Raw genomic sequence first — 14485 nt, 5'->3', positions numbered from 1 at the left:
GCATGCATTACAAGGTTAAGATATCAGCTGGCGATAAGATAAAGCATGCCCATTTAATGCCATCTACTGTACATTCTGGGCTGCAGGGACGGTGTAGAGGGCCATACAAGAAATGTACCGGGTTTCTTACCATTAGACTCTGTTTAGCATATGGTTTTCTTGGACCTGTGCTGCTAATTTACACAGTAGACAGTCGCTTCAATAATATGTATATAAAATATCAGTGCCACTCTGCCTGATGATGATTAACTTCTGTGGCATCCTTTATTTCAGTATACAACACTAGCATCAAAGCTGCCTATGGATTGATAGGGTCCTATCCAGCCTACATTAAGGCAAGCCCTCTAGCACACTTTATTAACTTGCAAACTTAGCTCAGTCAGCTTCAGTTGAAATGGGGGAGAGTAGTAGAGTGGAAAGCAGGGGCCGCCTTATCACAGGGGGTGGGAGGGAGGGAACAATAATGCTTGGGATATGTTTATTAATTTGCCTTATCAACTGTTCTCCCATACAGGTGTGGGGACTGCCCAAAGACAGGATTCCAGTATGGTGTGTGTCATCTCATGTCTTTTGGTACCCTAGTTCTTTTTTTTTTTCCTGATTGGTCTCCTACAAATGTTACCATTCTATAGCTGTTAGAGTAGCACAAAGACATCCAATAAGTGTAACAGCATTGGCATTTTATTAAAAATAACTGTATAAAAAGTTCTACACATACATCCCAGTACAACATATCCATCTGTCACGGCTCAGGCATTTAGATAATGTTAGTGTAAGCTTAGTGCAATGGCATTAAAACCAACTTGTACTTCATAGGTTAAACAACATACATGTAAAAACAGTGTATTAGAAAAGAACAATAAGTAGGGAGTGGAATCAAATCAACAATTACAAAATTACAACTGATTCAAAGAAAAAAAAAAATCTAATTTATTTTTGACCAATTATTACAGATTTCCGCTAGGGTTCCACCTCCCAGTGAAATTCAGTATAGTTGTGTGACCATCCATATCAAGAACTATTCCATCTGAATGGTGGGCCTTCACTCCACTGAACATCGAAGACAATAGCAAAATGAAGATTCCATTAATCAATTATGAGAGGTTGTTACTGCAAGGTGAGGAAAGTAGTTGAAGGCCCATAGAAATAATCCTACAGAATGATGTAAGGCTGGCACAGTTTTGTGTGGCTGATTAAAAATGAGCACAATACCTTAACATATGTTACTTGCACTAGTGCTTTGCTGTCATTAAATTTGAATGCCACCTCAAATGTCATAAAGCAACACAGCTCTGACACGTGTATGGCACCATATGCTGTGTCTGAAAAAAATGTTGTATGGGGTTTTTTGGCGCAATCATATGTGTTCATGCAGTACACAGGAACAGACAGATCTGAATGGGCTCTAAGCCATTCTGTTTAATGATCCAATAATTACTTACTGTGTCTAATTAAAATCTAACTTGTTTGTGTCCTTGCTGGGGAGAATTTTAATTTCCTGTGTGGTCACTGTAACAGGAAGTGGATTATCTCGCAATCAGAAGCAAAAGTCACATGTATTGATTGTTAAATCAGAGCATACAGATGTTTCTCCCAGACCAGTTTAAATATTAACAGTTACAAGGATACAGTGGATAGTGAGATTCCTATTATAATGGAGGGTTCCAGAGAAAACCACTTGCAATTGGCACTTTATATTCATATGATCTGCACTACAATAGTCTCTGAATTACATTCCCTTTTTAAGCACTTGTGATACTCATGGAACTGGCCAACATTTCCCTGCTTAAAGCATTTGTTAACCCCCACCCCCCCCAAAAAAAAAAAAAAAATGGATCCTGCTCTTTTAAAGCATGTTATACAGCACAGTGCTTGTGCTGTTATATTTGGCCCCCTCTAGCACCTGAAATACCTGGCTGATCCTGCCAGTTTCTGTCCTCCCCCCTGTAAACTGTTCATCATGGCTGCTGAGACCTGACACTGTGGTCAGTTTACGTGTCTCTGTCAGCCGCAGCTCTCCTGTCATCCTTCCTGTCTGCCCCTGCAACTCCTCATGCTCTCAAAGTGTAAACTGTTTAAAGTTTAGATAACCTGCTTGTTCCCTAATGCCAGCTGCTCCTGTCTGTGTTTTATTAAAAAATGCCTCGTTTACTGGGTTTTAGAGTGGCTCCCGGCGATTATGTAATCGGCCGCCTCTCTCCTCCTCGTGTCAATGCTGACAGAGGGGGAATCTTGGCCCTGCCCGCTGCATCTGTCAGCAGAGCAGAGGAGACAGACGGCCGGTGATGTGATTGCAAGGAGCCGCTCTGAAACCCGGTAAACGAGGCATTTTTTAATAAAACACACAGACAGGAGCAGCTGTCATTAGGGAACCAGCAGGATTATGAAAAGTGGTATAAGTGGGTTAACAACCACTTTAAATTAATTGGGAGAAAAAAAAAAAAAAAACAGGCCAGAGGCTCAAGAGTTCATAACCAGCATAGGCAGGTTCACAACGCAAAAACACACTCTACACAAAAAGTACACAAACACTTCAGCACTGGGCTAGCAGGGGATTATTTAAAATAGCTGCTTCAAAACCATTATTGAAAGCAGAGGTCTTTGTTGCATACATTTGCCAAGATTCAATGCCTTGAAAAAGTATTTATACCCCTTGAAATTTTCCAATTTTTGTCATGTTACAAGCAAAAACGTAAATTTATTTTATTGGGTTTTTATGTGATAGATTACCACAAAGTGGCACATAATTGTGAAGTGGAGGGAAAATGATAAATGTTTTTTTTTTAAATACTTTACAAATAGATACGTGAAATGTGTGGAATGCATTTGTCTTCAGTCAATACTTTGTAGATCCACCTTTCGCTGTAATTACAGCTGCAAGTCTTTTTGGGGATGTCTCTACCAGCTTTGCACATCTAGAGAGTGACATTTTTGCCCATTCTTCTTTGCAAAATAGCTCAAGCGTCTGAACAGCAATTTTCAAGTCTTGCCACAGATTCTCAATTGGATTTAGGTCTGCACTTTGACTGGGCCATTCTAACACATTAATATGCTTTGAGCTAAACTATTTCATTGTAGCTCTGGCTGTATGTTTAGGGTCGTTGTCCTGCTGGAAGGTGAACCTCCACCCCAGTCTCAAGCAATTTGCAGACTTGGACAGGTTTTCTTCTAAGACTGCCCTGTATTTGGCTCCATCCATCTTCCCATCAACTCTGACCAGCTTCCCTGTCCCTGCTGAAGAAAAGCATCCCCACAACATGATGCTGCCACCACCATGTTTCACAGTAGGGATGGTGTGCAGTTAGTTTTCTGCCACACATAGCGTTTTGCTTTTAGGCCAAAAAGATCAATTTTGGTCTGATCTGACCAGGGTACCTTCTTCCAAATGTTTGCTGTGTCCCCTCTTCTTGCCACTCTTCCACAAAGGCCAGATTTGTGGAGTGCACGACTAATAGTTGTCATGTTGACAGATTCTCCCACCTGAGCTGTGGATTGCTGCAGCTCCTCCAGCGTTAACATGGGCCTCTTGGCTGCCTCTTTGATTAAAGCCTCATGTACACTGCTGCTGGAAAACAGACGTTTAGGAGCAGTTTTTTTCAGCTGCCCCTGAACTCTCCTCTGTTATCTTATCAGTACATGTACACAGGGTCGTTTATACTAGTTTCTTGGCAGTTGAGTTCAGAAGCAATTTTTTGGAACGCAAAAAAATGGGTTCAGACGAATGTTCAGAGGCATTCGAAAAGCCCAATGCCTGTAACAGTCTGTAAACGCTGCTAAATGCGGTAACTCGCATTTAGCAGCTTATCGTTTACAGACGTTTCTAGACATAAACACGGCTAAACTGACGTTTTTAGATGCCGGTTTCTAGCTGTCAAGTGAAATCATTCAGGAGAGGTTGAACAACGTCCTGTGTACATGAAGCCTTATGCTCTCCTTGCCCGGACTGTCAATTTAGGTGGACGGCCATGTCTTGGTAGGTTTGCAGTTGGGCCATATACTTTCCATTTTCAGGTGATGGATTGAACAGTGCTCCGTGAGATGGTCAAAGCTTGGGATATATATATATTTTTTTATAACCTAACCTTGCTTTAAACTTCCCCACAACTTTATCCCTGACCTGTCTGGTGTGTTCCTTGGCCTTCCTGATGCTGTTTGTTCACTAAGGTTCTCCAACAAACCTCTGTGGGCTTCACAGAACAGCTGTATTTATACTGAGATTAAATTACACACAAGTGGACTCTATTTACTAATTAGGCGACGTCTGAAGGCAATTGGTTCTACTAAATTTTAGTTTGGGGGGGGTATCAGAGTAAAGGGGGCTGAATACAAATGCATGCCACACTTTTCACATATTTATTAGTAAAAAAAATAGGGAAAACCATTTTCCTTCCACTTCACAATTATGTGCCACTTTGTGTTGGTCTATCACATAAAATCCCAATAAAGTACACTTACGTTTTTGGTTGTAACATGACAAAATGTGGAACATTTTCAATGGGGTATGAATACTTTTTCAAGGCACTGTATGTAATGAGGTTCCAACTGAATTCAGGTGGGCACCAGCTATGTGCAGAAACATCAGGTTCCATTCACACTTGTGGCAATGTACACTCAGCTTCATTCATACATGTACCTCTGTGCTGAGGGCTGTATTTATATGCCTGAATGACAGTTGTTGACTGTGCATCCATCCCTGTGTGGGTATAAACACTGGCATGTGCAATAAGATCCATAAAGTCACTGTGTCTCTCAGGTCATTGATTTTGATAGGCTGCCTCAACCCCTGTCCTTCTATGGCCACATAAGCAAAATCCTTGGCATGGAGCCTGAAATGCATGTCTTCTTTGGCAGTTACCACAGTGCATGGCAGCACATCTGCTCTATGTACTTTGCCATTGATTGTGATGACACCCCCCAACTAATTGTACAGTGCAACACACCACAGCAGACTACAACACATATACCAAGGGCTGTGTGGTACACTGCCTTTTTTTAAAAAGTATATACCTTTTTTTTTTTTAATCCATTGTGGTGTATAGGCAACCAATTAATAATGAATGGGCTCCCTTAAAGCCCCGTACACACGACACGAAAATCAGAAGTAAAATTTCATCCGACGATCTGCCGATTTTCGGATCTTTAGTACGGTGCTTTCGACAGCCGATACCGACTTTCGTACGACAAAAACTGGATGTACGGACTATAACATTTTAATCGTAGGTGAACACAACGTCCGATTTTCAGATAATTAGTACGGTTTTCATCTGAACAAAATCGTAAAAGCAAGACTTCGCATGCTCAGAAACTAAACAAAACACGTCAACACATTACGTCACTTCCGAAGTTGAAATCTGTTGTACGAGAATTTTCGTATGGTGAGTAACCGCTTCACTTTTGACATGAGACTAGCATGCAACAAAAAATGGACGAACGGTCATCCGAAAATCTGATCGTGTGTACGAGGCTCAATGCAATGCACGTTACTGCGTGCCATAACACTCATTAACAGACTTAACGCTGAAAATAGTATTAAACCCTTAGTGTTTTTTTCTCCTCCCTTAACACATTGTGCAGAATAAAATAAAGATTTCTCAGTAAACTATTACAATTCTTCGTGCAGTTTGTTGTCAGAGGAAAGAGTTAACAGTGGACAGTGCCGTCTCCAGTTATTCGAACTGCAGTCTGCTCACATCATATGTAATAAAAACATCTTTGCAACTCTGAAGCTTCCCTCCAACCACTTTGCACATTATTTCATATATACTGTGATTCTGTATTTGCCAAATATGCTGCAAAATCTCCCTCCACTGAGTCTGGCTGCAATCATTTTAACTGTGGGCACACAGAGGCACACCTGAAGCTCTCATTGGCCCTCTTATGACTCATCCCCCCTCCCTTCCTGCCAAACTCTCACAAGAGAGAGAGCTGTGCATGATGTCATAAGCCTAGGCTTTTTACCAGACAAGAAACAGGAAGTGGGCTGTATAAGGTATTTTCCTGGCAGAATTTTTTTTTACTATCCAAAGGTAAAACAAGGGCAGAATCTTTAATAGATGGAAAGATGAAAAAATGACTGAAGTTCCACTTTAAGTTGGAGGAGTAGGGAGACATAAAGGTGCCTTGCCATCCTAAGCTACAAAATGCTGTGTGTTTCTATTGGTGCACATGGTGAAGGGAGACACAACTGTGGTCTCTGAATGCAAAAGTGACGCCATAGAACAGTGCAAGAGAAAAGAAGTCACCCTGAAATAGGAAACCTGGAGTAGCGATCATAGCAACAGCATAGACAGGAACCCAAAGATTAAAAGATAAAGAAGCTGCACGTTCAATATGCCGGGTTCACACTGTAACCCGCTGCGGATCGCATCCCTGTTCCCCCATTTCAGGGACGAATCAGGGCCAAATCTATGCCTGAATTTGGCCCTGAAACGGAGTAAAAAACGCACAGCGTTTCTGTGCAGTGTGCTCGGCAGCCGCAACGGAGATATGTGAACCGGCTCCATAGGGAGCCAGTCACATTCTCCTGCTATGTGAATTGGATGCGAGGAAACCCGCATCTAATTCGCACAGGTGTGAACCCAGCCTAAGTGATTAAAGCCGGCCACAGATAGAGTGATTTTCTTTCCTGCAACAAAGAAAATTGCTCGATTCCCCCTTCTACACAGCCAGTGTTGAAGGGGGAATACATCCCGTGGAGCCATTGTGTTCTCCTGGCTGGGGGAAGAACCATCCCCATTGGGATAACACAGTGATTACTGCTAGTGTCAATAATTGCATGTAAAATCCGACAGGCTGGCTCAGGTACAGTCAGCCTGTCCATACATGGTTCAAATCTCAGCCAGTCCCTGACTGAGATTTGAACCAACTATGACGTGCTTAAATCTGATGCAAAAAGTGCTTAAAAATTAAAGTTTAATATGACTTTAAAGTGAAAGTTCAGCTTTCCCATAAAGCATATGTTGTCCAATATGTGTATAGCAGCATACTCTACTAAACCGACCTTTCAGCCAGGGCTCCCTTTCTTTTTAGAAAATGTAGTCCACACCACATTTGTAAAATCCTCTGTAGCCTGTGAGGTGTCTGTCCTCAGTTATTGTAGGGACCAGCTTCCCCTGGTGGTGTGGGAGGGAGCACCGTCCTATTCTTCTGGGTTGTACATGCAAAGAGTGTATGCTCTCCTGTCACCTATGATGAGCTCAGCATCTGTGGCAAGAGAAGAAAAAGCACTGTGCATGTGTGGCCTGAAAGAACAGGATGGCATGAAGGGGAGCTGGTCCTAACAGCTGCTCCATGCCTACTGTATGTGTACATCACATAGATGAGAACCACTGTGGACAGCAAGGAAGTGTTACAGGCCCATACGATGGCTGTGATGGTGTCATAACATGTTTCGGGGATGTGGCCCCCTTTGACTTGTAAATGTGAGTGCATATTTATTGTTTTTCATTTCATAAATGGTACACTTAGGCAGTACTTTTCTCTCCTTTTTGTGTATACATGGAGTCATCACAGGCTGCAGCAGATTTTAAGGCGGCTTCTTTTAATAGCAGCTTTGGACTACATTCTTTAAAAGGAAAGGTAGCCCAGGCTTCAAAGGTGGTTTAGCAGGCTATGCGCATCTGGGACACAGTATTGTGATTTTTGGTAAAAGTGAACGGGCCATCTGTGTTTTTGCACGCAGTTCAGCACTTGAACTAAAACATAATATCTTAGAACAGGACAGTCATGAAGGATGATGTCAAAATTACCAAGAAATCATAAACTAAACTGGATATCTCAACTACCACTCCTTCTTTAATGAGACTTGCCAGTCATCAGGGTCCATAAATAAAACCTGGAAGTGACACATTGCTATCAGGATAAATCTGCACATGTGTCTTACTCTAGAAGGAAACACCACTGGGACATACTATACATATAAATGACTTATTAGAAATGATTATATAGCATTATACAGTAGTGATCTGCACAAATCAACAAACAACTAACATTCTCGATACAAAACTGCTGGCAACCAAACTAAGTGAAAGATAATCTTATAAAATAGTTTCCTATATCTGGAAAATAATTCTCTGCTTGCAGCTTATTTGGAGACTGAAAATAGAGTCATTTTAAAACAATATCTGCTACCACTCAAAGTACAGCCCAATCACCCTGAAATCATACAAATAAAAATTAAGTGCAATTCATTTACTTGCAGGTATTCCTTCAATATGAATCTTCATCTTTTTGAAAGACCCGCTCTTTGCAGTGTTTGCTATGGAAATGTGTCTACAGCTCTCGTGGGTTGTTACCTCCAGGTGAGTTTACTGTCCGTTAAAGCCGAACTCCATCAAAAAAACATGTGACCAAGCACTTCACCCTCTCCATGCAATGACTTGTACACATCACCATGTCCCCAATACTCTCAGACTGAGCGTCAATCACACATCATGACATGATCAGTATGACTGCCACAGGACCAGCCTAAGGACTGCAAGAAAAAAAAGTGATTGTGTTTTTTGTTGTTCAATTTAGAGCTGCACGATTCTGGCTAAAATGGGTATCACAATTTTTTTTTTGCTTAGAAGATGGATCACGATTCTCTCACGATTCTCGCGGCATAACATCATCTTTTACATTAAAACAAAAAAAATTGGGCTAACTTTACTGTTGTTTTTTTTATTCATTGAAGTGTATTTTTTCCGAAAAAATTGCGTTTGAAAGACCGCTGGGCAAATACAGTGTGACATAAAATATTGCAGCAATTGCCATTTTATTCCCTAGGGCAGGGATATGCAATTAGCGGACCTCCAGCTGTTGCAGAACTACAAGTCCCATGAGACATAGCAAGACTCTGACAGCCACAAGCATGACACCCAGAGGCAGAGGCATGATGGGACTTGTCCGCTAATTGCATATCCCTGCCCTAGGGTCTCTGCTAAAATATATATATATATATATATATATATATATATATATATATATATATAATGTTTGGGGGTTCCAAGTAATTTTCTAGCAAAAAATACTGATTTTAACTTAAGAAAGAAGTGTCAGAAAAAGATTTAGACTTTAAGTGGTTAAACTTCCTGCATGTAAACATTGTTTAAAAACTTGGCAGACTGCCCAGATTTTTTTCTTTCACACAGAAGTTTATCCCTTTGATCTAAGGCTTCGTTCCCACTCAGATCTGCTGCCACAGAGCCCGCCTCTGTCCGCCAGCTCAGCGGGAGATCCTCTCCATTGATCTCCGCTGAGCCGGCGGATGACAGGTCCCTCTCTGCTCACTGAGCGGGGAGGGGCTTGCGAACGCCGCTGGTTGCTATGGAGAGATCGGATGAAAACAGACAGCATGTCCGTTTTCATCAGCTCTCACCCGATCCGATAGGGACAGATGCGAACGTAGGGCCATCCGTCTGATTTTAGCGGATCGGACCGGGTCGGATGTCAGCGAACATGTCACCGCTGACATCCGTCGCTCCATAGACTAGCATGGAGCGCCTGTTCAGGTCCGCCAACAAAAGACAGGCGGACCTGAATGGTCCAACAGTGTGAAAGGGGCCTAAGAAGGAAGAGTTAGTTACAATGTTTCAAGTTAAAAACTTGGCAGACTGCCCGGATGTTTTCTTTTGGCAGCTGAGTGAGCAGATAAGTCTCTCCACTTGTTATATGAAAGAATCGGCAAAATCTGCAATAGAGTTCGTCAGGGGGGTTGAATCGAGATCACGATTTTTAGCTCTAGTTCAATTACTACGCGAGGGACTTCAAGGGGAAGGATGGCTGGAGTTCCACTTTAGCAAGATGTATACCTGTACCACTGCTGCCACTCCAACAGAAGCTGTTCTTGTTGGGGCACCCTGATTGCAGTGCCGTTTTTAACATGTTTGCTCAAAATTACCAAAACTGAGGCTTTTGCTTTCTTCAGAAACAGGATTTTAAATTCGGTTTCCTTTGCCATTTCTGAAAACTATCTAGGATTTTTTTCAGTTGTTACATATTTGCAGCAAGGAATAAAAGGATTTGAAAGCCTTGTCAAGTGGCAGAATAAAGAATATGTACACCAATTTTATTTTAGTCTTGGATAGAGTAGGGGAGGATTAGAACCCCTGTCAAGTTTAAATTTTTTCTCTCTCACTGCCAATGTGGCATCACTAATATGATGGGATGTCCAATATTCTAGAGTTGTCAATGAAACAGAAGGGAGGGTAAATCTTCCAATGGGGACACCTGTTGGTAATTATTTCCTCTCACTTCCTGTTGCATCTTCAGTACAGGAGTTGAATGGAATCTCCCCAAATAAACCCAGAAAACCCCCCAATAACAGGGGTTTAACCCTTTATCCAAATTGTAACTAAAATGTTTGGCTTTATATCTTGTACACTTTATAAAGGAGAGTAAAGCCTGGTACACACATGCCATTTATCGGCCGGTTTAACAAAAACCAGCTGACATTTGGCCAGGGTGTACATCAGCCTGGCTGGCTTCTGTCGAGCAGGCTTGCTGGAAAACCAGCATCCGATCAAGGCTGAACAGTGTGTTTTGGCAGGGGGGTCACGAGAAGATCACAGTACTAGCATCGCATAGTTAGTACAGCAAGCTCCTCAGTTTATTTTCATTCAGCCCGAAGGATTGAACGAAAAAAAAAAAAAAAAAACTCAGTGTATACCAGGCTGCACACAGTAGGCTGCTGATCAGGCCCAGCAGAACTCCATAAGTAAATTTTGCTATTAGAAAGCAAGACAGGACAATAAAGCAATACACATAAGAAAAACAATACAAATTGAGGCACGTGAATTGCAATGCATTTGAGGGATCCTGGAACCTCCTGAAAACTCCCTACATTTCTTGGGTACTCTATTTCACACCTGCTGTGCCCAATATGAGAAGTTTCCATTCTCCTGGTTTTTTACTTATTATATTTAATATCATGGAAATGGTAACAGGAGGATGTGTAACACACAGAGGTGGGATGGGATTGGAACTCCCAAATCTGTCAAGTTAAACAGAGTCAGGGATTATGGCAGGAAGATCTCATAGAGTATCCAAGACACCAGGGGCTAAATTAAACCCCTCCTATAACTAAAATACCACTTTTGGGTGGTATAATTGTCTTCTGCAACAACATAACATTTGTGGAATATTATATGACATGGAGATTACCAATATCTGCAATTTGTTGTGCAAGAGATGCAAAAGGGTGCCATTGGGACAGCGCAGCCTATTCTGCCAACTAAAACACCTCCAGAGCGATGGGTTGTCAAAGACTAATCTCACAGAAGCCATGAAAACGTGTTTTGGTCTTAAATTAAAGTCTACAAAACACTCAGATCCTCTATCAAGTTTTTTTTTGTTTTTTGTTTTTTTTTGCTCACTGGGTACATTGATCAGGGTGTATGTGAAATCTGTGACACCACCTAGTGGAGTTTATGTGTTACTGCAGCGCTTTGCAAAGTGCAGACATTGGCAGGCCTAGGCCGAAGGAGCATAAAGGTAAAATACTGTACAACTTGGCGATGAAATATAGAAACATTCCCTTCTGTTTCCAGAGACATCTCTAGAGTGCAGTTACTGTCCCACCTCTCAGAAGTACAGGAGTCCCTTGTAGGTCATTGGAAAAATGGCTCTGAGAAAAGCGCCTGTCGCTTCTTATGAATCAATCCTTCCATAGGAAGAAAACACTGCAAGACAAAAGAATGAATAAAATTAGATACAAATAAACATCCTAATTTGGAAATTGTGCTTTTTATTTTGGCTAAATGTACATCGTCCCTGAATTAGAGCAAATTTCACCTTTAGTAACGTTACATCCATAATCAAATATATAAATGTAACAGCGCTGCTAATGAGGTAATAGGTAAAAAATATGACAATCACATTTAAACAGTGCATAAAATTTAATAAAAGTCCAAATGTGACATAAAAGTAGATTTATTACTTTTATGTCACCTGTGGACTTTTATTCAATTTTATGCACTGTTTAGATGTGATTGTCATATTTTTTACCTATTAATTCATTAGCAGCGCCGTTACATTTGATATATTTGAATCTGTTTATTTGTGGGAACACATGCACTATTAGGGTGGCAGCGCGCAGCTATTCTAGTTTATGTTACACCCATAATTAGCAGCCCCTGCATGCACCCCCCCCCCCCCCCCCCCGTTATGACAGCGGGGCTGGGGATCTTCTCCCCGCACCCGCCGTCACAATTTTAAAAAAACGCAGCCGTGCAGGGCTCCGCCCACGTCATTCATTCATAGAGTTCTGTGAATGGGAGAACTACAACTACCATCAGCCATTGCGAATTTGCTTGTAGCTCTCAATGAACTACCAGGTTGCCGGTGAGCGCTCTAGGTGGTTCATTGATCCTTCCTGTCATTCAGTAACTGCCTGGTCGCACAAGGTACGGGCAGACAAATACACTGACAGTCTGCAGGAGCCTGAGACTGCACCCATGATTTGTTGATCACTGGTGCAATGCTTTACAGGCTCTTAAAAATAAATAAAATAAATGCACATTTTTTTTTTACCTGCAAAAATAATTTCCTTTTTTTTTCACTGTGGTATGGACTTTACGGCTAACACGAGCACTCAGGTGGCAATATATGGCCTTAGGGCTAATTCACACATGGTGCGGTGTTTTATTTACTGCACGGTCACCGCAAAAACACACAGAAAACAGGTTGTTTTCTGTGTGCCCCATTAATGCTGTGACAGAATGTAGGCATGCTGCACTTTATCGCAGTGCACTGTACAGAACCACATGGAACTGCAAAGCGCATCATGCTGCTGTGCCGCAACACGAATGAAGTGTACTTTTGTACACCTTAAAGTCTGTACAAAACAAAAAAAAAAAAAAAAAAAGGAGCTTGTGTGATGAGCTGAATTGCGCATCGCACTCTGGCCGCTGTCCATTGCAGTGTGAATTCTCCTTTAATGCTAGTGACAGGACTGCATCATATTTGATTTTTTATCAATTTTGCCATATCTCTACTTTAAACAACTAAAAAAAGAGTGAGAAATTTAAATGTTAGCTTTTTTTTCTCTATATTTACTGTATCTACATTCTTCATTCTTTATCTAAAACACTTTGATTGGACTGCAACATTATTAGAAATTACCTTTTTACTTTCAAGCTGTAGCCATCATTGATTTTCTATTGCTTTCAAAAAGTTATGCTGGCCATACACTATACGAAAAATCAGACAAAATTCGGTCATTTAGACAGTTTGTTCGTTTTCGGCCGGTTAATGGGCACAAAATCGATAATCGTTGGATGTTTTTGAGCCGGAAAAAAGGAAGAACAAGTTTGGAAAATTTCTGCGAACGAACGATAAAGGTTAATGTGTTTACCGTCCGAACTGTCTGCACTAGGTATATGTAAAAAAACGAACAAAAAATGCATTCATTTATGTCCACTGAACGATTTATCGGTCATTACATGATGGCACTATCGTTTGTGCTCACGGCCAAATGTTCGTTTTTTGAAAATGGGTTCGGCAGATTTTTCGCATAGTGTATGGCCAGCATTAAAATGGTTCTTTTAATCATAAAAGCTGAGGCATTCTCACAATAAAGAAGTGCTTGCACATGTGATTGGTTCTCTGCATTATTTCAGCAGTTCTTCACTTACTACAGTACTGGGGCTGATCATGTGATTTAGTAAGCAGTCCCACCCATATAGTACCAATATAAAAACTATTAATATATGTTTAGTAGTGAGCAGGTGGAAAACAAAAGTAGCTGCAGTTTCAGACATTAGGAGTCGGCGTGCTCCTTCCCATATGCAGCAACTGGGCCATTTCCACCGGTGTCAGCATCTTATCACATGCACAACACAACCATTACGGTAGTTCAGCCACTTCTACTTCACACCAGTTAAATGCCATAGTAATTAAAGACAGTTCATGCTTACTTCTCTCCCTTAGTCCCTGGCCGAAGCTCCGATACACATGGAACAGACTCCAAAACAGCACAGACTTAATGACCACCGAGATGAAAGAGCCCATCACAGCAGCAGCTTCCAAGGTGTAGGAGTCTCCCTTCCCCCACTCTATCGCCACCTGGTGGAAAAAATACAATATGATGACACCATGGATACAATTGAGCTGGAGTCTAATGACCTATGTTGGTTGTGGAAGACTTGACCAGTAAAATATTGAATGCTTCTGTAGTGTAGAGCTCAACTCTAGGAGACCTAACATCTCAAATTGGCCAAAATATATGGGTACCCCTTCTAATTATTGAGTTAAGGTGTTTCAAGTGAAAGATACTGTTAATACACAGCATACAAAATACTTTGGACAACTGTGCGCTTCCAGCTTTTTTGGCAACAGTCTGTTGAAGGCCCTTTTCTGTTCCACCATGACTATGCCCTGCGCACAAAGTCAGCTCCACAAAGACATGGCATAGTGTGGAAGAACTCAAAATGGCCTGCACAGACCCCTGACCTCAACACCGACCACCTTTGGAATCAGACCAGTGGTTCAGACCTAATGGACCACC

The 14485-nt window shown here is 41.5% G+C and overlaps 1 protein-coding gene across 1 annotated transcript in view; it reads right to left on the bottom strand.

Annotated features, from left to right (window-relative positions):
* Positions 1 to 659: 659 nt before the first annotated feature.
* LOC141111035 (uncharacterized) overlaps positions 660 to 14485 on the bottom strand; it is a 94494-nt gene continuing 80668 nt past the window's right edge. The window contains exons 8-9 of the mRNA XM_073602962.1: positions 13896 to 14043; positions 660 to 11660 (exon numbers count right to left, since the gene is read on the bottom strand). Of these exons, the coding sequence (XP_073459063.1) occupies positions 11629 to 11660; positions 13896 to 14043 (180 nt within the window). The 3' untranslated portion in view covers positions 660 to 11628. The remainder of the gene's footprint in view (positions 11661 to 13895; positions 14044 to 14485) is intronic.

The sequence above is a fragment of the Aquarana catesbeiana genome, linkage group LG10 (genome assembly GCF_042186555.1).
Source record: "Aquarana catesbeiana isolate 2022-GZ linkage group LG10, ASM4218655v1, whole genome shotgun sequence".
NCBI classification, from domain to species: Eukaryota; Metazoa; Chordata; class Amphibia; order Anura; family Ranidae; genus Aquarana; species Aquarana catesbeiana.
Note: the sequence above shows the minus strand (reverse complement) of the source record. Positions and strands in the feature narration are given on the sequence as shown.